The sequence below is a fragment of the Acanthochromis polyacanthus genome, chromosome 3 (genome assembly GCF_021347895.1).
Source record: "Acanthochromis polyacanthus isolate Apoly-LR-REF ecotype Palm Island chromosome 3, KAUST_Apoly_ChrSc, whole genome shotgun sequence".
NCBI classification, from domain to species: Eukaryota; Metazoa; Chordata; class Actinopteri; family Pomacentridae; genus Acanthochromis; species Acanthochromis polyacanthus.
This window is the reverse complement of record NC_067115.1, coordinates 33,059,998-33,080,025: the sequence shown is the minus strand read 5'-3', so window position 1 is coordinate 33,080,025 and position 20,028 is coordinate 33,059,998. Positions and strand designations below refer to the sequence as shown.

Here is a 20,028-nt window from a genome sequence, read left to right as displayed (position 1 = left end):
TTGAGGGATTGTGTCGCAACCCCGCCAAATCTAAAATGGCTGGATCAAATTGACTTCAGACAGATGAGGCAGTCGATGTAATATTCTGTGATCTGCATGCTAAAAAGGGGGTCTGCTCTAACCCGTCGTGCCGTCAAGGTCGAGCAGCACTGTAAAAATGCAGGTAGTTGTTTGGTCGCCAGACTGAAAAATGTGACCTTGATTATTGACTGTCATGTCTTGTTTTATTGTCGTCCTTTGCCGGTTCCCCTATAAAACTGCATCACACGGGCATGTTCTGCACTCTGCAGGTTTGAGGGAAGCTTGTTCTCTCTTTTTCTGATACACGATTGTGATTTCGTAGGAAATAAGACATTTTCAGACTGAGACAACAAACTCACACACATTTTCTTCCCTCCTGTTTATTTCTGCTTCATTCGCCTCAACTTAGAGTAAGCAGAAGTCATTTTTGCATTGTGATCTCTGCTGTGCTTGGAGAGGTTGGGCCGCAGATGGCGGTTTATTGTTGCAAATAGGCAGTCTCGAGGTTTTACACCTCAGGTCAATGAATGGCTGAGCACAGTAATTTCACCAAACACTGATTACCAGATGTTTTTCAAGGAACGGCACTAGAATACTTATGAAGCCATCCTGACAGGCCCTTGTAGAATTTGTAATGCAATCATGCCTCTTTCTAATAAGACCAATTAAACAGTAATGGATGCCGGATATGAAGCCAACAACAATAATCGAGATACTAAAACATGCCTGAGTTTTTACTTTCATTGTTCCATTGCTTCCAGCTGGCATTTCCCTTGATGGTTTTCATCATTAGGTGTGCAGACATTGTCTCTGATCTGCGCATATTCTGAGTTACTCGCTTATTTAAGAGATGATTTTGCATTTCTTTACAATAACAAAGGTGCATTTTAGTAAAACGGCACGCTTTTTCGTGCACCAAAGACTCAAACCTCAATTCTGACAGCCGTTGGGTGTTTCTTGTAAATGCTAACAGTCTTTTGGTTCCCTCAAGGCTCCCCTGAGGATGGTGGCAAACCATTCCAGTGTCCTGTGTGTGGACTGGTCATCAAACGCAAGAGCTACTGGAAGAGACACATGGTCATCCACACGGGCTTGAAAAGCCATCAGTGTCCGCTGTGTCCTTTCCGCTGTGCTCGAAAAGACAATCTCAAGTCCCACATGAAGGTTAGATAATATGGATTTTTTTTTCATCTTGTTACCCCTCGTCACCCCACCCATGTCTCTTCTAATCAGTGCTTATTATTGCGCTTGGAAAATAATTGTTAAAATTAAATGAGGTGCATGCTTTAGGTACTCTGCTGACATACCCTCTGTAGGATTTAACTCTGTGGCGTGTTTGTTGTACCCTCAAGATAAACATTACTGGAAGGAAGCAAATAGCCCTTGCTGTCCTCTTGGTGTCCTGCAGTGATTTGACACTTAAACCTGTCCTCCTTTTACAGGTACATCAGCACCAGGACCGGGGTGAGACATTTCAGTGCGAACTCTGTCCCTTTACCTCCTCCCGTCACTTCAGCTTGAAGCTTCACATGCGCTGCCACCAGCACTTCCCCCGCACAGACGTCAAGGTGAAAGAGGAGCTCACCACCGACACAGAGGGCGAGGGCTCCCTGATGGGTGACAGTGGTTCCACAGACCTGAGGGGGACAGAGGTGTCCCCGCTGCACTCCGACACTCAGCAGCAGACGTCGCCTCCGGTCGAGGCTTCCTCCAATCATGTCCACATCAAGGAGGAGCCACAGGAAAGAGACCTGTCCGTGCTCTCACCCTTTAGCATCTGCAGGGACCGTCCCAGCAGCAGTGCCAACTCCCTGGATCTACCTGGAGTTGGGGTCAGATCCAGTCCTAGTGGTCCAACCACGGCCTCGCTCTTCAGCCCTGACATCACTACCAAAACAGCCACTGACTTGCTTATGAAGCTTTCAGGTTTGCATCATTTCGTTTCTTTTATCTTTTTATCAAAACTGTATGAAAATGTCAAGAAATATCAAATCCTGCCTCATTAATTTTGCTCATTATGACATTCAGCAGTCAAAAATCTGAACATACTAAGTTTGCTATCATACAATATCAAGAAAACATCATATAGTCAAATTTGAAAAGTTAGAACTTTTTGCTTTTAAAGATTACTCCAACAATTAATATACTATAAAACTTTTTTACTATTTATTTTCTTTCAGTAAACTGATTGATTGAATGATCACTGCTGGCTCTAATTCAGTCGGTGCAGACCATCTTGGGAACCTGTATAATGGCAGAAGCCTGTAAGAGCCTATAGAATGTAAAGTTTTAAATATGGACAGCACTACGTTCAGTTACTTCATTCCAAATGCAAGACAGATTGCGTCAGGTAATGTGGTTTTTGAAAATACATGGAAAAACAGCTTACAGACGCTCGAGTGGCGTGACTCCTGTAATTCATAATTGTTTTGTTTATTGTGCCGTTTTCTCAACTTGACTTTGTAACTCTAGTCATTGCAGTTGCACTTTCATCACAAGTATTTCAGTTCTTCGGGAGCTGAATATGAAGACATCCGTGCTGATCTCCAGCTAGATGTTGTCTCCTCTTCGCCTTAAGTTTTGTTTTGATTCTCCGCCGTCACCAGAAATAACATTCGTAAGAAGTGTAAACACTTTTTATGTTTATCGCTTCAGGTCAAGGCCGCAGTATATCTCTGAACTGCTTTTAATGGATTTTAAAACAATGGGAACCCAAAATGTCTGGGAGTTAGTTCAAACGTGCAGTGAATAGACAGTTTTAGCCTTACAGTCGCACATACATTAATGCATTATGATGTTTTACGGGCATTAGCGCGGGGTAACAATGTAAATTCCCACCGGTGTTAGTCTTTAAACGGTGTAATGAATAGAAATCGTTTACACAACACACACTTAATCGCACTGGTTGGGTCTTGCAGGGGTAGCTGGTTAACTATTACTGTGCATTTTAGGGATATCATGCATGCTTTTAGCTGCACACAGGTTTGTTCACAGCCTTGCTTTCAGTGTCTTTCCCATGAGCATGATAAACAAAGTAGGTCATGGACTTTTAGCATTTGCACAAATTTGTCTTGTCTTGAAAATACCACATGCCTGCACACTGGTTAGGAGTTTGTTTTATATATATATGTAGCATTTTGAGCACAGACACTTTGCTCATCTACATAAAGAAAGGTGTTTCTATTCCAAGTTTTAGCACATCATCATCATCTTGCCTGGATACTTAATGTACGCTGTATGTTCCTGTTAAAGCTTGAATATGAATGAGATCACCATAAAACCTGCTCAGCTGATGCAGCACTGGGAAGAACACAGGAAGGAGAGATCTGACTCTCAAAATATATATTCAGAAGATGACACATCTCAGTGGTTGATGCTCAGTTCATGCACAAATGTTGGAGACTGTTGGGCCGCGCACATCTGACTTGTTCACTGGTATCATGCTGTTTCTTATGTACAACAAAGATGTGTTGGAACAAGCAAGAGGGAAGATACAATATTAGGATAATAAGTGGATTCCAAGCATAACATGAGGGGATGAGACACCTAAAGTTAGTCCGACAGGGAGCTTTTTCTCTCTGTCAAGTGGACAACAGGTCTGATTAATATTTTATTTTTTAAGTATTTTTTTCAGCTGAAGAGCAATCTCCCACATGCACCTCTGTGCACACAATTGGCTGCAGCAGAGTGGAATATGCACATAAAAATCTATTTACGTACCAATGTGTAGCCCCTGCATCAGAGCACATGCAGTATAATCTTTCATTTTTTAAATCTATTTTATTTACTTAAAAGGAGTCATTACAATACCCAAATGATATCACATTCTTTCACCATTTTTTTTAACATTATTTATCCAGCCAAGAATGCCCACTGTTTAAAAATGACACTTAATAGCTGCCCAGTAGTACATTTTCAGTCCTCTGCTGCTGGCCACTGATTAGCTTCACTAAAGCAGTTGGGGACTAAATGATTTGCTCAAGGGCACCTCGAAAGCAGTCAATGAAGGATTAATTTTCCTCACCCACATCTTGTCAGTTGTCAGGGGAGTCAAAGCAGTGTAACCTCTAGGCATCTTCCTCCTGCTTGCAGTATTCTTTGTTTGTGTAGGTATTATGACCGACAACATGGTGATGAATTTATTCCAGGGTTGCTGAGTGAAGCTGCAACAATACATAAATGTACTTAAGGATTGTTTGAGAATAGAGAAGCCTTCATAAGAGTACATTTTACACACAGTGGTCACATAGTACAATATTTTCCACTATTGATAAAGTTGCAGTTTGAAGCTTTATAACTTAATGTTACTGAAAGTTTTTTCAGCAAACTATACAAACTTGACAAACCTGCTGTCCTCAGGTGTACAAGGCCCAGGCCATGTTTAGATGCATTTCACCATGTTGCAGAATATCAAAGGATGAGCTTGGAGACAATGGCAAGATTGATGGAAAAAGGTTGACCGAGGTTGAGCGCCAGGGTCGAGGCTACGACTGCCACTCTTCCACTTAATGCTGTGTAATTAGATTGAGATCTTGAGCGAGGATGGGAGGAAAAAACCCTGGGAACATTAGATTAATTAAAAATTTATGCATAATTCATAATTAAAAAGGAATTCATAATTTGAAATGATTAGCGCCCTCAGCGCCATCCTGTGACCCCGCCAGGATGCACGGGGACTGGGCCGGCTTAGTTAACTCCCCCTCGATCCTGCACGCCCCGGCTCCACATGGATGCCCCCTGGGTGCCAGTTGCACTTCACTCCCAGACTGCGCAATCAAGCCCAGGCAACTCCCGGAGGAGCCAAGATGGCTCCTTGCAATGTCAGTCCAGTGTCAAGTGGCGGACATCTTAGTCAGGGCATCATTCAAGGAGAGTGAGGGAGGATATAAAAAGACAGGACGAGAGGATGTTGAACTTGAATGCATGATGATGGGTTTTAATGAATACTGCTTCTTTGATCACAAAGTTCTCTCTTTGTTGAGGGGTGGAATTTAAGAAAGAAGGTTATGAAACTGAGAGGGAGTGGACTCAGATCTTTGTGAGACTTACCCATGCCACGGAGCAGCCAGGGAGGGAGAGGTGAGGAAGTTCCTCCTGGGACCTCTAGACTCCATTTCTTTTGACCTCCCTGCCAACCCAGATTGAGTGTGTACACGAGCAGCTCATCCCTCCTGCTTTTACACTGCTGTCTCAGTGCCTCAATCCCACTAGGCCTATGAGAGGGGGAAACGTATAAAAAGCTGCAGAGGGAAAGATAAAAAAAAAAAAAAAAAAAAACAAGAGACAGATAAAGTGACAGCAAGTGAGGGAGAGGGAGTAAGAGGCAAAGAGGGAGTTGCATCGAGTTCCCCAGGCATAAAAAGCCAGTGAACTCTTCCTGACCTCTGACATAATAAGCATATCATTTTTTGGGCTGCTCTGCTTTCCATTGAGTGTTACGCTGATACCCTTTGATTTTTATCCTTGCACGCTGACACAACCGTTAGCTATCCAGTGTGATCCACATTTTGATTCAGAGATGAAAGCCACCGAGGCACTTTGAAATGCACAGCCCCTACCCCGTGCCCAGTGGACCCTGAGTTAATAATGACAGTGGGCACTGCACACCCTCCGAACACCACCCCAACCCCCCGCTGCGGTGACACAGGCACAACGAGCTTGACCCTGGCTGGGTGTGAATAATTGGCATGCAGGGGGTTGTGGGAGGTGTTGCATCTGTCATGATGCTTCTGCAGTTGTCTTATTTATCTTTTTCCTCGGAGAGTATCTTGCATGCAGTGCTTTGCTCCAGTAATATGATGCAGAGGTAGAATTTTAACGCCGTAGAGGGAAAACCCGGAGTGCTTCATGTGAATGTAGATTTTTTTCCATCATTTTTATGTCTTTATCATAGCTATAGATATAATGTTTGTGTTCACCTGATGTATGTTCAAGAGTAAAAATACTGTGAGGGCCGTGTTTGACTCAGAATGTTTCTGATTTTAAAATGTCCTTAGTTTTGTCTCGATGTGAACATCTAGATTTAATCTGATGTGTCTTTTGCTTTCCAGCTCTGCATGAGCAGATACAGGCAGGCCTTTTGTGTGTGACCTCTGGTCCATACATCCCCACTGCAGCCATCAGTATCACTGTCCGGTGTCTAGCACACTGTCAGCTATTGTTGGGTTCTCAACCTGCCCCACGTAGTCCTGTGCTTTTTTTTTTTTTTTTTTGTCCGGGAGAAAACAGCAGCCAATTGTCAGAGGGGGAGCAGGCCGGCGTGACAGAGGTGGAAAGCTAATGAAGTTATTTGACGGCAGCCCTGGCCACGGAGCGAGAGGTGAGGTGGAGTGGACAAGCGCCTGGCAGTGAGACGGATGAGGCGCAAGAGAAAAGCGCGGCGAGGGGGGGAGAGAAACAGGCAAGAGAATGGCAATGGAGGTAGCGTTGGTGGCAGGTGTCAGAGGGGTGTGATAACATGGAGACAAACTGATAGCATCGTCAAACCCGAGTTAAAACCAGCCTTACAGTATCATGCACAGGGAGCTGACACTGGCCTTGGTGCATAGTCACACAGGCAGGAAGCTCACAAAAGCGAAGCCCAGTCACCCGGAGATGCCCGTCTCCTCTGCCGATCTGTGTTCACTTCACAAAATGATCTGCCAGAGACCGGATGCTCGTGATGCTGTTGTGATTGTGAAACTTTGACAGACAAAAGGCTAAAGTGTAAGCTTGGTGTTGTTGGCTGAACTGCTCCTGTTGGTACTGTTCTCCGTCTTTTTGTTCTTGAGCCATCAGCATGGAGGAATGAAATACTTGCCCATTGGATTGGGCTACTAAATAATTCATTGGGCTCTGTAACATAGATTCTGAGTGGAAATACACTCTATTTATAGCGACAATCCAAAAGGTCACTGGAGTGGTGTGACTTTGTGTGTGAGTGCACGTCCTGGAGTTGTTTTTGTTCTCATGAGGCCACAGAGGAGAAGAATTTGAGAATCTAAGATTATGTTGAGTGTGTATTAGTCAGTAGGCTTATGAGGACATGTAGGGTTTGAATGCAGTGTGACGCAGCAGGCGTACAGTTGCACGTTGCAGCACAAATTAAAGATTTCTCTGACAACACGGATATGTGTGTGCATGCATGGTTAAATGTGACGGTGTATTTTTATGTGTGTTTGCAAGGCGGTGACCAAGTGTGCTGTCCCTGTCTGATCCGACATGGCCCAACACGCTTCTAATTAGAGGACGTCCTTCCAGGTGCTGACCAGGTTATACTTAGCCTGCCCGCTGACATCTGACAGTGTGACATTTCCAGCTGGTGCCGTGTGCGACCCCGCGCCACTGCCCCTGAACTTGAAGGTCACTGCACTCCCCCCTCGCCCCTCCTGTCCTTTCCCCCTCTTCCCTTCTCGCCCTCTTGAACCGCAGCCCCAGCCCGCCATGGTGTGGCACTGTGGCATCATGGCATCACATGGGTGGTCAGAACACCAGCACCTGTCCCCTTTTCTTGCCCCGTGTCCCCCGTCCCTGAGCCCTCTATCCCTCCGGCATAGATCATCATTAATCAGAGGGGCCGGAGCCGGCACAGATTGATGATGCGGGCAGGGGGCGGCAGGCCTGTGGCTGTCAGAGATGTTAGGTGAGACGGTGGGGTGAGGAGCAGAGCAGATCTCTGCTGGGGCCAGAGGAGACTGGACAGCAGTCTGCCCAAGAGTGATGGCCTCTCTTATATCCATGCCCTGTGTGTGTGTGTGTGTGTGTGTGTGAGAGAGAGAGACAGATTGAGAGTACATGCTTGGGTGTGCAGGTTTCAAGCTGTACAAGTGTCAAAAATTGTGTCAGTACATGTGCGCATGATGCCACCCTCAACGTTGGCACTTATTGGTAATTATAGAGGTGAACTTTAATATGAACACGACTCCTGGGCAGTTCCTCAACTGTTATTGCAATTAGATTGTCTCACATTGCATGACCATTGTTTTTTTTATGACATCATACTACAAATGATTTGTGTTGTGGGTTGAAATAACTCTGAGCCTTGTTTGTTTTGTGTAATTAACAAAGATAAATGTAGAAATCCAGTAAACAAGCTCTGCTACATTGGGTTATCATTATTATATGGGAGGGCCAGCCTTTTAAACTTCGCCATAGCAACGAGGTTCTGCCTCTTCACTCACATTTAAATGCGTCACGCAGTTGCTGATACTGTAGCATTCATGTTGGTAATATTTACAGTTTTAAAAACCAGATCAAAGTAGCACTGCCTTACATTAGCTGAGACTTTCATGAACCTCTACGACTAGTCCCTAAAGATAAAATCCTAGCTGATGATTTTTCAATCACTCAGTTAGTCCTATTAAGTCTGAAAAATAAGTGGCAAAATGTTTTGATGAGTCAAAAGAAAAATGTGTATTCTTGGAATATTGTGACATATTGTGAGAAAATACATTTTGCAATTAACCTTGAATGTAGCTCAAACATCACAACTTTAAATTATTAATGAAACTGTTTCAACTTTAATTTTCCTCCGCAAGCCAGTCCACTCAATGAAAAACTCTGTACTAAAATTAGCTCTGAAAAATGGCATGGTAGACCTGCTGGTAATCAGTTTACAGTAGCGGACAATGGTATCCTTTAACCCTCCCTGAATGAAACGGATATCAAGTGACTGTCCAAAGACAAATGTAACATATTTTGGGTCATATTTCTCAAGCTGCACTCAGTGTTTTATAGCCATTTTATATTTCAATAGTCCTGTAAGCTATAGCCTGTGTACACCTTCGCTTTAGCATAGAGAGTAGTGGAATGTGCAGAGAGACACAAAGAGAGGCGCTTGCCCTGCTGTTCTTTTCTTGGCGGCTATCGGAAGTTGCTCCATGTCTAATTATTAATTATTCATCTAAGGCGGATTAGATGTGGCCCAGTTTCTCTTGAAGATGACTTTAGAGCAGAGGGATCCATGTGACAGTTCACTCCCTAACCTAGGCTGCACACTGAAGAGATGGCAGATAAGGCCTCAGCTGATTGCTATCGCGCTCTACAGATCTGCTAGAATTATTTCATGTCCTTATGTCTGAAGGGGATTCAGGCGATGTCAAAAGCAAGAAGAGATGAGGAAACCCGACTTTAGGTTGAATAGAACTGAGATTAAAGTGCATAGAAATGAATGTGATAGATCAGGGGCGGTGTGAAGGAGGAAAGAAGCAGCAGAGGAACGGAGAATTTGTTGTGGATACCCTGAAGACCAGAAGAGATCATGAGGTTGCACCATCGGTGTTGGCCCACAGTACGCCCACTGTGGTGCCCGTTGCCACAATAGGAGTTTTGAAGGCCACGGTGGACCACTTTGTTGATTCATTTAATATGCATTTTTTATGTGTGGTGCTTCATGTTGTGTGTGTGTATTAATATATATTCTTCTTCACTCATATTAATGGTTTACTGAAAGAAACTGTGATTTCATAATCTCATCTCAATCACAGATGCTCCATATGCATGTTTTCTTTTATTGTTGACTTTAACTTATTAGATCCCTTTTAAACTTAATACACACCTTTTAAAGCACCCAGCAAACCTCACCTGTTTGGTCACCACCTGTATTCCTTTCATCATCTTTATTCCTTTGATCTCTTCTGTCTTTTTGCCTGCAGCGGCCAACCAGAGGGAGACACTCAAGTCTCCGTTCCACCTGAAGGAAGAGCCCAAAGTGGAGGAAGCACTGAGTCCTAGACCTTCCTCTCAGTCCCAGAGCCAGGTCCAGCCAAGCTTTCCTGTGACTTTCTGCCAGGACGGGCCGGCGGGGGCTGTAGGAGGCACGGAGCGCTCAGGGCCACTGAAGCCAAGGGAAGGAAGCCCCATGGCTAAAAACAGCTTGCTGAGCCAGGATATCAACGTTAAGGTGGCCTCCGAGCTGCTGATTAAGCTTTCAGGTAGGGTGTGCGCTCATCTATAGATTTGCGTATGTGTGGGATAAAGGAGCGATGTGAATACGCTTTGTCGATCTTGGAACGACCCGCAAAACAGTCAGTTCTGTAATTCTTCTAAATCTATGCAAAGCCTTAAATCTGTGTTACTGAAATATATTCATTGTATATGTTATATTTTCTAAGTTTGTTTAAAACTATAAATGCAGACATACCGTGTATATACTATTACAAGTATTTCTTGGAAAGAACAGGTCATGCACTGTGATATTGATATTTGTTGTGCCAGTCGGCTGTTTGAGTTTCAGATCAGCTCGGGGGGTTAGCTGTAGGCCAAAGGTTATGACACTGATCGTCACTGTTGTTTTCTACCGTGGCACACCTCACTGAGCTAAAACTGGACGACTCTCAAGGGCGATAAAAATGTACCTATGCGGTGAAATACTCTTTGTTTCTCTGAAGGTACTGCTCTGAATTTGACTGCAAAGCCTCGACTTCCCCTGTGATGATGCTCACGTCACTGGTTTTGACAATTTACCGTTTCCAGCACTTGTCTGCATCAGGTTATTGCAACTTTTGTGGAACAAAGTGTAGTTTTATTTTGTGTACTCCACTATTTTTCACTCTGACATCCCTCTCAAAACAAGGCCAACAAATAGCATATTATATATGTTATCTCCCTGCATTATTGAACTTCAAGCTCAACCCTGACATGCCTCTTGCTCGTTGACAGACAGTTTAAGAGCAATATTTTTGACATGCACCATATTTGAACCTGTGTGGACCGCTCTGACTTCATCCAGTGCAGCATGATTTAGCCTTTACACCTTCAGGTTTGAACTCAGAAAGACTGTTGGTAACAAGTCCTCGGGCAGGAACTCGAACCTCATTCGTTATGTGGTAGCACAGTGTGTGCTGCTTCGCTTGGCATAATGCGAATGCTGCCATTGTTTTTAGCTTACTACACTGTTTGTGTCACTGCTAAATACAGTTTTACAGCAGGTGCTCATTTTATCCGACATCAAAATCACTGCTGAATGCCAGGCCGGGTTCAAGTGTGTTATGGACAGGTGTTTGTCCGCTGTGGGCTGCTGGAGAGCGTCTCTCAGGCAGTCAAGAATGAAACAAGCTGAAGTATGTATGAGCATGTACTGACATAACTAGCTGTCTAGCTGAATTATTTGCTGAATAATATCTGTCCTTATTGAATATTTAATGGCAATACATGCATACGGTGTGTAGTGTATTCTTTTGAATGAACGCATATTTTAGCATGCACCCAGATGTATCTTTAATTTATAAATGCAGCCAAATTACAGGCTGATTTGAACACCGGAACTGTGATTGTAATAAAAATCTGCAGCCGTAAAATTCAGAATGTGACACACTAGTGCAAATATGCATCCACATTGTTAAAGGGGGAAAAAAAAGAAAAGCTCAAAGTAAATGGCAGTCTGATGGTGGCGCAGTGGGGCGTTGCTCCATCCGCGGCTCTTCATCCTCTGCCAACGTGTGCGTGCTTGACAGACACCTCACACACCGGTTGCCATTGTTCTCTCTGGGTCGACTGGTGTTCAGAGTGACTCATGCTGGCTGGGAGCTCTGTGGTACTACACGTGTGCTGCTCCACTGCCTGCCCCCAGGTCACGTTTCCCTGTGTGTGTGCATGTGCTTTTGTGTGTGCGTGTGCTTAAAGAGAGCAGAGATGACATGATTCCGACTTTAAAAATGACAGATGAAGCACATGTAAGATATTGGCCTGTGAGTGTAAATAGAGACAGTGATGTGAGCAGTATATAAATTCCTTCACTGTACTGCCTCTACCTATGCTCTTTGTTTCATCATTGTTCTCACTTTTGCTCTGTGCAATCCCTGCGCTGACGTTATCCTGCCAGTTTATTCGGTCCTCAAGCAGCTCAGCTTGGCCGGCGTTTATCCCCTCCCATTACTTACACTAGCTCTGCAAGGTTGACCTAGGTTAGGGAAAGATGCTGCAGCGTTCATCCGTCCACTGGCTCCCTCTGCCCCCTCACACAGTCCTCGGAGCGCAGTGCCGTCCATTGCCATGGCAACAGTGGGGGCGGTAGATGGAGAGGGCTGTCTAGAGTGACAGCCTTGACAAGAGTCTGGACCCTCGTATGACCCTGGGGGGAAGGGAGGGAGAGAAAGATGGTGAGGACGAAAGGAGAGAACCAGGGAAAGGTCATTGTCGTTACAGTCACGTGTGATTATGGTCCTGAGGTTCAAGGGCATCTACACTGTAACCTCCTCTGTCCCCTGTTAAAGGTCACACACAGAACACAATAACCCAGTGAGGATACTTGGATAAGGAAAACACATTGTTAGTTTAGGCTTCTCATTTTCTTTCTTCAAAACATGGCTATGTGTCTGTCGTTCCTTCATTCTTATTGTCAGTGCAGCAAATGGACACAGCCTAATTACGTTTCTGCTGCTCATCCTTCTTCGACCGTGGCATCGGACAGTTAGAGCAAGTGGGGTTGTCATCATTACTGCCCATTGTGCTGTAACATGAGTTGCATCATCCCTTTAACTAGGTCACTTCTTCTCTTTTCTCTCCCCCCCCCTTCCTTATCAAACATTTGTTGGTCGCGTTGAGTCGCCTTGCTAGCGCTACCTCCCCCACATCTGTTTAAAACCAGGCTGCTGGTGTCTGGGGGCTAATTACGCCAGGCTAAATAGTCCCTGGCGCCAGCGGCTAACGTGTCCTAGCAGATGGGCACTGGTGTTGCAGGGCAAGGGGAACATGGCGTCACAGTAAGGGAGGGGGGAAGGGGGTTGTAGGGCCCTAGGTGGTGCCCTGGCAGGCTGGCATCGTGTGGGTAACAGCCGTGCCACCCACTCACCATCCAGCCACCCTCACTATAGGTGTGAAATCACACTTTGTACTCAGTTAACTCATTCCTTATTCCTTAGGAACAGGCCTTCCATCTCTGAGGACATTTTACTGGCCCTCTCCCCTCTACAGTGCTCGTTACCTTGCTAATAAAAGTTGCATTAAGCCATTTTGACCACTAAGGAGCAGAAAGACTTTGAACCAAACTGACAGCTACAAATTTTTAACTTATGAGGTTCCTTTGGTTATTACAGAAACCGCACTCTATACGCGCATTCAGCAGAAATCATGCTATAATGCCACTAAGAAAGCCCCCCCTCCTCATTATGCCACCGCAGCTACTTCAGACGGAACCCAACAAGCCGGCGTGATGCATCCTCGGTGTGTGCTAACATGCCAGTGCTCTGAAGTCAGAGGTGTGACGTGTAATGCAACTGCAGCAGCATTCAAAGTGGCGCGTTCCGCCATGCCAGCTCTTTCTTTTACACAGATATCAGTGCAGCTCGGTGACTACCTCTGCTGCCATCTTGAAGGTGCAACGACAGTGCTCCCCCACCACCACCACCAACCCATCTCCACACCTTAGACACAGACCAGCGAGGCAGAGGAAAGGTAGCAGCCCAACCTTGAAGAGGCTGTTTGACAGCCCCAGTAACCCACTGGTTACCATTCAAATGTAGGTTTAATATTAACTGGTGTTTGTCCCTGTTAGTCTGTTGATCGTGGGTGCCTGTGATTTTATTAGAGAATGTCGTGGTTTTGTTTGTGTGGCAAAGCAAGAAGCAGGAGAGTGGGAATGACACCTGAATTCTAAATTCTTGACTCTAAACTTGCCAAGATTGTTTCAGATGTCACAGCCACCAGTGACTGTCATGATATTGTTGAGTGCGCTATTCAGCAAAGTGCCCGAGAAAAGGATTTAATCTTTTTCAATAAACACAATGGGAACCCTTTATTTATTTAATTTCCAGGTGAAAATGCCACAAAGCAAGATTTGGAAAGATCCAAAAACTAAGCAAACGGAGCACTTAGTGTACTGTTTATCATATTAACATTACATTTGCATGTTAAATTATGTACATATAGACTTTTCCTTTCAATTAGTAAGTGAAGGTGATGCGTATTATTATTTTCTTTAATCACACATGAAAGGGTTCTCCGTTTACTTGGGATAGCCAATCCCAGCGTACTGACTAAGCTGTTTACCGTTCTAATTCACAACACCAGCATTACTGTACATTAGTACCTTACATTAAGCTCTACACTGCTCTGACAGTGTCCTCACCGTGCCCCCTCATCGTGGCCGCTCGCTGACCTCTCTTACTCCCGCCCTCCCTACCTCCATATCTGTCTCACTGGCTTCTCATCACTGCCTATAGCTCTGTTTACAGAGATGCACAGTTGATTCCCTTTGGCCCTGGCTGCATGTGTTTGTTTCCCAAGTGCTTACTTTTCTATTCAGGATTGATTGATAGAATTACCGAGACAATCGTTCGCCACCTTACATCTTGACCTTATATGATAAAGCTTTAGTAGCCCTAGATTAGCTCCGGCCTGCGCCAAATGTGTTTGTTTAGGACCACTTCATAGGGGCCATATCTGGCTCCTTTTGGGCTGTTTATCAAGCGCGCTGCTCTGGAGTCAGACGTAGCTGCAGTTTGCAGCCGTTGGAAGGCTCAACTACTGAGCGCTAGCTGGTCGAGGATCAATTGTAGCAGCAGCTGTCTGTGAAGTCTGCAGGCAAGGCTGCTGTGGCTCCCACATGACATGCAGTCTCCACACTGCAGCCTTTGAAGCGCCTGAACTCTTCACCCCTGTCTGAGCAGGTCGGCTAGAGAGCAGGAGAATAGAGAGATTGAGAGAGCGAGGGATGGGGGCAGGGATAGAGAGAGATGTGGAATAACAGAGCAGGGAGAAGGGTAGACTAGGATAACGGGAGGGGGAGAGGTGGAGAGGTTGTCATTTAGGCTCTAGCCATTCCTCATCCTTCTGTCCTCCCCCAGTTCTTCTTTTTCTTCTCATTCTGCTTTCTTCTTTCCCTTCTTGTACCCTCGGGTGTTCTTTTTCTGGCACTTTTTGACAATTTTTTCCCCTCTCTTTATCCTTCGTCTTGTCCTCTTCCTCTGTCTGTCTCCCTCACTGCCTGTCAGCCCGAGTTTTTCTTCCTATGCTTTCGATGCATCAAAGTGGCGCCATAAATTGACTTTGCGTGCATTAAATCACTAACAGTATGCGACTGTTTTTATCCAAGTGTAATTACAAATCCGTGCCGGGTGTGTACCTTCCTACTGTATATTCTCAGCAGCGCAGGCTGTCAAGTCCACGCAGATTCAAGTAGACACCTGAGGTCAAAGTTGATCACTAAAAACGGAACATCACACAAACCACAGTCACTTTCAGTCCAACTCTGAGCTTGAGTGGAGCTGTAAAAAGGAACACGGTATGTGTAGTGCATTAATAGTAACCAGGCGTACAGTTCACATTTAAGCACATTGTGACCGTGAGCAGAGTCGTTCCCATTGCATTCCTAATTAAGTTGATTTGAGTTTTCCTTTGAAAGCTTTTGGCTGATGGTCACACAAACAAAAGTTTTAACCAACTTAATTCAGACAGATTGTTACTGCTTTACAAATAGGACCCTCATGCATCTGTTTAACCCTCGTGTTGTCCTGCTGGTCAAATTGACCCGTTTTAAAGTTAAATATTTCCACAGTGAAACTTCTGATGTCCACATTTTTAACATTTTTGGGAAATTTGTGAACATTTTTTTGATGGGGAAATAAAGAAATGTCAAAAATGTTTAAGAACAAAATTCGCTGGATTTTGATAGATTTTTTTATGAAGTTGTACTGATATATATGTAATCACTTTAGATATTTTTAGGGTTTTTTTGTAAGATTTTTACTCATTTTTTGACAATATTTACAATAATTTTCTTGCCACATTTGGGGGATTTTTTAAAATATAACTTAAGCGAAACTTTTAAGGAAATATTGGAATTTTGTTCCTGAGAGTTTTGCAAATTTTCAGAAATTTGGGGATTTTTTTGCTGAATTTTTAGATTTTTTTCAGATGAGAAAACAGTATTTTTTGGTGCCCGTAAATGAGGACAACAGGAGGGCTAATGGAGACAGGAGGCTTGAGCGCTGAAACTAAGCCCGGATAAAGCAGTATAAAACTGAACAACAAAGACGCATGCAAGTGTACTTAATGGTCACGACTTTTCTTAAGTTTACAAACGACTTAAGCAATTCACTGTCGAAGCCTTCGGGAAAGCAAGAACGCTCACGAGCATTCTGCAGTAGAAGTTTAAAAAAAAAATGTAATTTTATTGGAACAGTATACCCCAGATGTGACAAACTAATTTTAGTACTTTTATATAGCCTTGCTCCCCTCTTCAAATATTGATGTTGAAATTGAAAATGGCTTAGATAAATTAAACCGTAGTGCTGCGAGTTACGTTGGACTGTGTTGTTCCTGTCTGCACCTGTCAGTTAAAAAAATCTAATGTTCCAACAAGAGGCAGCCAAACTCTGCAGAGGATGTTCTGCTTTTGTTGCAAGATTAATATTAGATTACTTGTAAGGACTTAATATTTTGGAAGCCAATTTTCTTGACTTCTTTCTTTTAGATATCATGACATAAACCACCAAACAGCAGTTCTAAATATTGGAGCGTTATGCTTTTAATGAAAAAAACACACGTGTCTGAACTAACTGCAGTTTCACCCTATTTATTTGTTATGAATCACAAAAATGTGTTCAGTTCAGGGTTTGTCTGTATTTGTAGAGTTTTAGTCACATATTTTCAAGTAATTTTGAAAGGAATTGGAGCGACACTGACACTAAAGGAAAGCTATGATATTTATTGAGAAAGGGCATGAGCGGTTTTGTACACACACTCACACACACACACCGAGACTTTTTTCCAGACCTGATTCTGTGGCCTAATGGCAGCTGGTGTATCACAGAGGAGGCTTCTGCACTAGAGGGGATGACACACACACACGCTCACACGCACACACTCATTCACTTTCACATACAGACACACACAAGCTGGATTCAGGCAGACTGAGGGCTGCTTTTTATGGCTTCAGAACATTAGGTCGTGACCCAAACCAAAAAGCCATAGCTATTATCAGTGTGGGAGTAAGGCCATATTTTCATTTTTTATTTTGTGACAGGTAGGCTTTTCATCTGGCCTGCTGTGATGTGATGCTTTCAGTGCGGTGTCGGTGTGTTTACAATCAAATGGTTTCTCTCCGGGCCATGTGATCTGCCCGTAATGGCTCTTTGGGATGTAAGTGTGTTTATCCCGGCACTACGAGCTCAACTGCATATGCCGTCCGTTAGCACGACGATGTGTTTTATTTTTGTTTTTTTGCAGCAGTCCACTCAGCCTCTGTCGTTAGGGTGGTGATCCGGTGATGGAAGCTCGTGTGTCCCTTGGTTGACCCTTGCAGCGCAGTGCCCCATACCCCCTCCGCCCTCCTCTCTCTCCTCTGCTGCTCTGCTCCTCCATCAGCCTCTCCTAGGTTACTCTTGGCCAACTCTGGCCACCTGATTAAGGGATTAGTGGGGCTGATGGTTGTCAGTGTCCCCCACATGCTGGTTACTACCAATAAACCAGACACCTGGACCTCAGGGAGGAGGTCCACTTTAATTCGTCCACCTAAACACATGCGCAAACACACCGAATCAGTACATATTCTTGCGTGCACTCTGTGTACGGTAGGTCAGTTTTTTTGCGGCTCACGTCTGCCTCGTTGAAGCAGACGAGTAGAAAACGTGAGGGGAGGGGTGGCAGGGTTAGCGCAGGGTTACTGTCTTGTATCCCCCTTCCTCCCTCCTCTTTCTCCAGCTCTCCTAACCTCTGCCTGCCCCTCCCACTGCTCCCGATGCCCTGCCAAATTCATATATCCCATAATCGTGCTGAGTCGCCATGTCAGCAGCACTGTATCAACCCCACTGCTTTGTCTTGCTTCTGTTTGTCATCGCACTGAGACACCGCCTCCTGCCATCACTCTGGTCAAAGATCAGCTATCTTGGAAATACAGATGCTAAAGGATGTCCCTCCTCTTTTTTTTTTTTTTTTTTTTTTTTTGGTTTTCTGCCTTGGCTCCACTTCATTTTTTCCATATTATGCAGGTGCACAGTATATACTTACTGCTACCCATCGCAGACCAACATTAAATCTCGTAAATTTAGCTATGAAAACCATTAGAGAACTAATTTCTGACATTGGAGTAGCTACACATTTAGAAAATAAATCTTGCATCGCTGTTTCCTTTTAATAGATTGCAATATTTTTTTATGGCAGCCGACAGTCTTTAGTTTAACATCCATAGATAGAGGAGAGTCCGTGTCTGAGCCTGCAGATCAGTTCAGGACATTCCTAACAGCTGCCATCTCCCTCTTGACTATTTTTAGCCTGCTCACTATTTGAACTTGTAAGAGATGGAATTTGACGGCTCTTTTCACCTTCCTGACCGTTGTTTGTGTGCTGAAAACGCCCCTACCACCTCTCATTATCATAAACCTAGATTCATTGCTTCTTAGTTAACATTTAATGTGCTTTTACTGTCGTTCCCATTTGCTTCAGTGAACCTACATGAACTGCTGGAGCCGTCCCCGAGCGACAGTGTGACCTCCCGCTGCCCTCTTGCCCTAATAAGCACACAGCTAGATGCTAACCGGCTCAGCTCGGCTTTAGAGGCAATGCTGATGTTTTGGCTGTTATTAGGATTTCCTCATTTTCAATTTCATTTCATTCATCCGGCATCTCTAAATGTGGATGCTTAATTTACTTGAACCTAGAAGTCCTAGTCAACAAGTGATGTTTTGTTAGTTTATTGATTTAAATTTTGAGAATGGAAAGTTACTCCCAGTGTCCTCGGTCTAACTCCGCATGTCCCGATCTGAATCTAAGGTCTCAGGTTAGACCCAGTATGACCCAGACTGTAGTGTTTTTGCAGACAAATGTGGGAAAGTAAAAATTTAACTGACTTGTACGAAATAAGCACATCTGGCAGGAAATGTGAGAGAAAACCACATCAGATTAAACCTTTTCATCAGTGTTCATAGTATTATGCAGTCAGGGTTATGCAGAACACAGCACTTGCACATTTCACTGTATTTTATTAATCCTAGAAAATTCAATAACGGAGACTTTCAGGAAATAAAAGTAAATGACAGAGATCAAATGTTTAGAATGCCTATACTTAGTACTTGTAAATAATGCTGTAAATATCCTCTCCTAGTCTGAACAGTTAATTAAACATGAGGCATTGTAGTGGAATTCAGTACAGTTGGTCCTGTAGCTAACTTTTTTGGTTGCAATTTGCTTGTTGCTAAATATTAATAAAATGGGTGACCTATACTGGTTCATCTCATGTAATCAGAATATAGTGGAAAAAAATTTAATATTTTTAATTAGATATTTGCCTAAAGAGAAACTTGTACATAGAAACTTTATTTTAACAATGAATCTCAAAATATTTCACAGAATCTATAGAGATAAATGTATAAAGGAATTTATAATTCAGAAATGTTCAAACTCTAAAAGGTATGTTCATGTACGCTCTGTCAGTAATCGGTTACGGCTCCCTTTACTTCAATTACTGCAGCAACACGGCTTGGCATGGAGGCCACCAGCCTGTGGCTCTGCTGAGGGTTAATGGATGCCCAGGTTGCCTTGATAGCAGCCTTCAGCTCTTTTTATTTTATTGTTGGTTCTGGTTCATCCTATTTTCCTCTTGACAACACACCGCAGATTTTCTGAGGAGGTCAGATCTGGTGAATTGACTGGCCAATCTAGCACTGTAATGTCATGATCCGTGAACCCTTTCTGAGTAGTTCTGGCAGTGTGAGGAGATGCAAGGTCCTGCTGGAAGACAAAATCTGTATCTCCAAAAAGTTGTACAGTAAATGGAAGCATGTAGTGCTCCAAAATCTGCTGCTAGATGTGTTGATTTTGGACTTGATTATGTGTACCTGACCAACACCAGCAGACGACATGGCACCTAAATCATCACTGACAATAGAAACTTCACGCTGGACTTCAAGCTACTTTGATCCTTTGGCTCTACACTGTTCCTCTAGAAGAAATGCAAATTTTACTTTTTGTCTGTAAGGACTTTGGACCACTTAGCAACGGTCCAGTTGTTTCTGTGCTTAGCCCAGATAAGACGCTTCTGGTGGTGTTGGGTGTTCAGGAGGGTTTGACAGTAGGAACTTGACACCCGTAACC

General features: G+C 43.9%; 1 protein-coding gene across 3 annotated transcripts in view; it reads left to right on the top strand.

Annotated features, from left to right (window-relative positions):
* The window catches only part of znf827 (zinc finger protein 827), a 75,008-nt gene that overhangs the window by 24,808 nt on the left and 30,172 nt on the right, over nt 1–20,028 (top strand). For all 3 annotated transcript variants that reach the window (XR_007941049.1, XM_022194395.2, XM_051946016.1), the window contains exons 3-5: nt 1,013–1,185; nt 1,464–1,947; nt 9,654–9,932. Coding sequence is in view for 2 of the 3 variants with exons in the window: in XM_022194395.2 (XP_022050087.2) it covers nt 1,013–1,185; nt 1,464–1,947; nt 9,654–9,932 (936 nt within the window). In the remaining variant the exon portion in view is untranslated. The remainder of the gene's footprint in view (nt 1–1,012; nt 1,186–1,463; nt 1,948–9,653; nt 9,933–20,028) is intronic.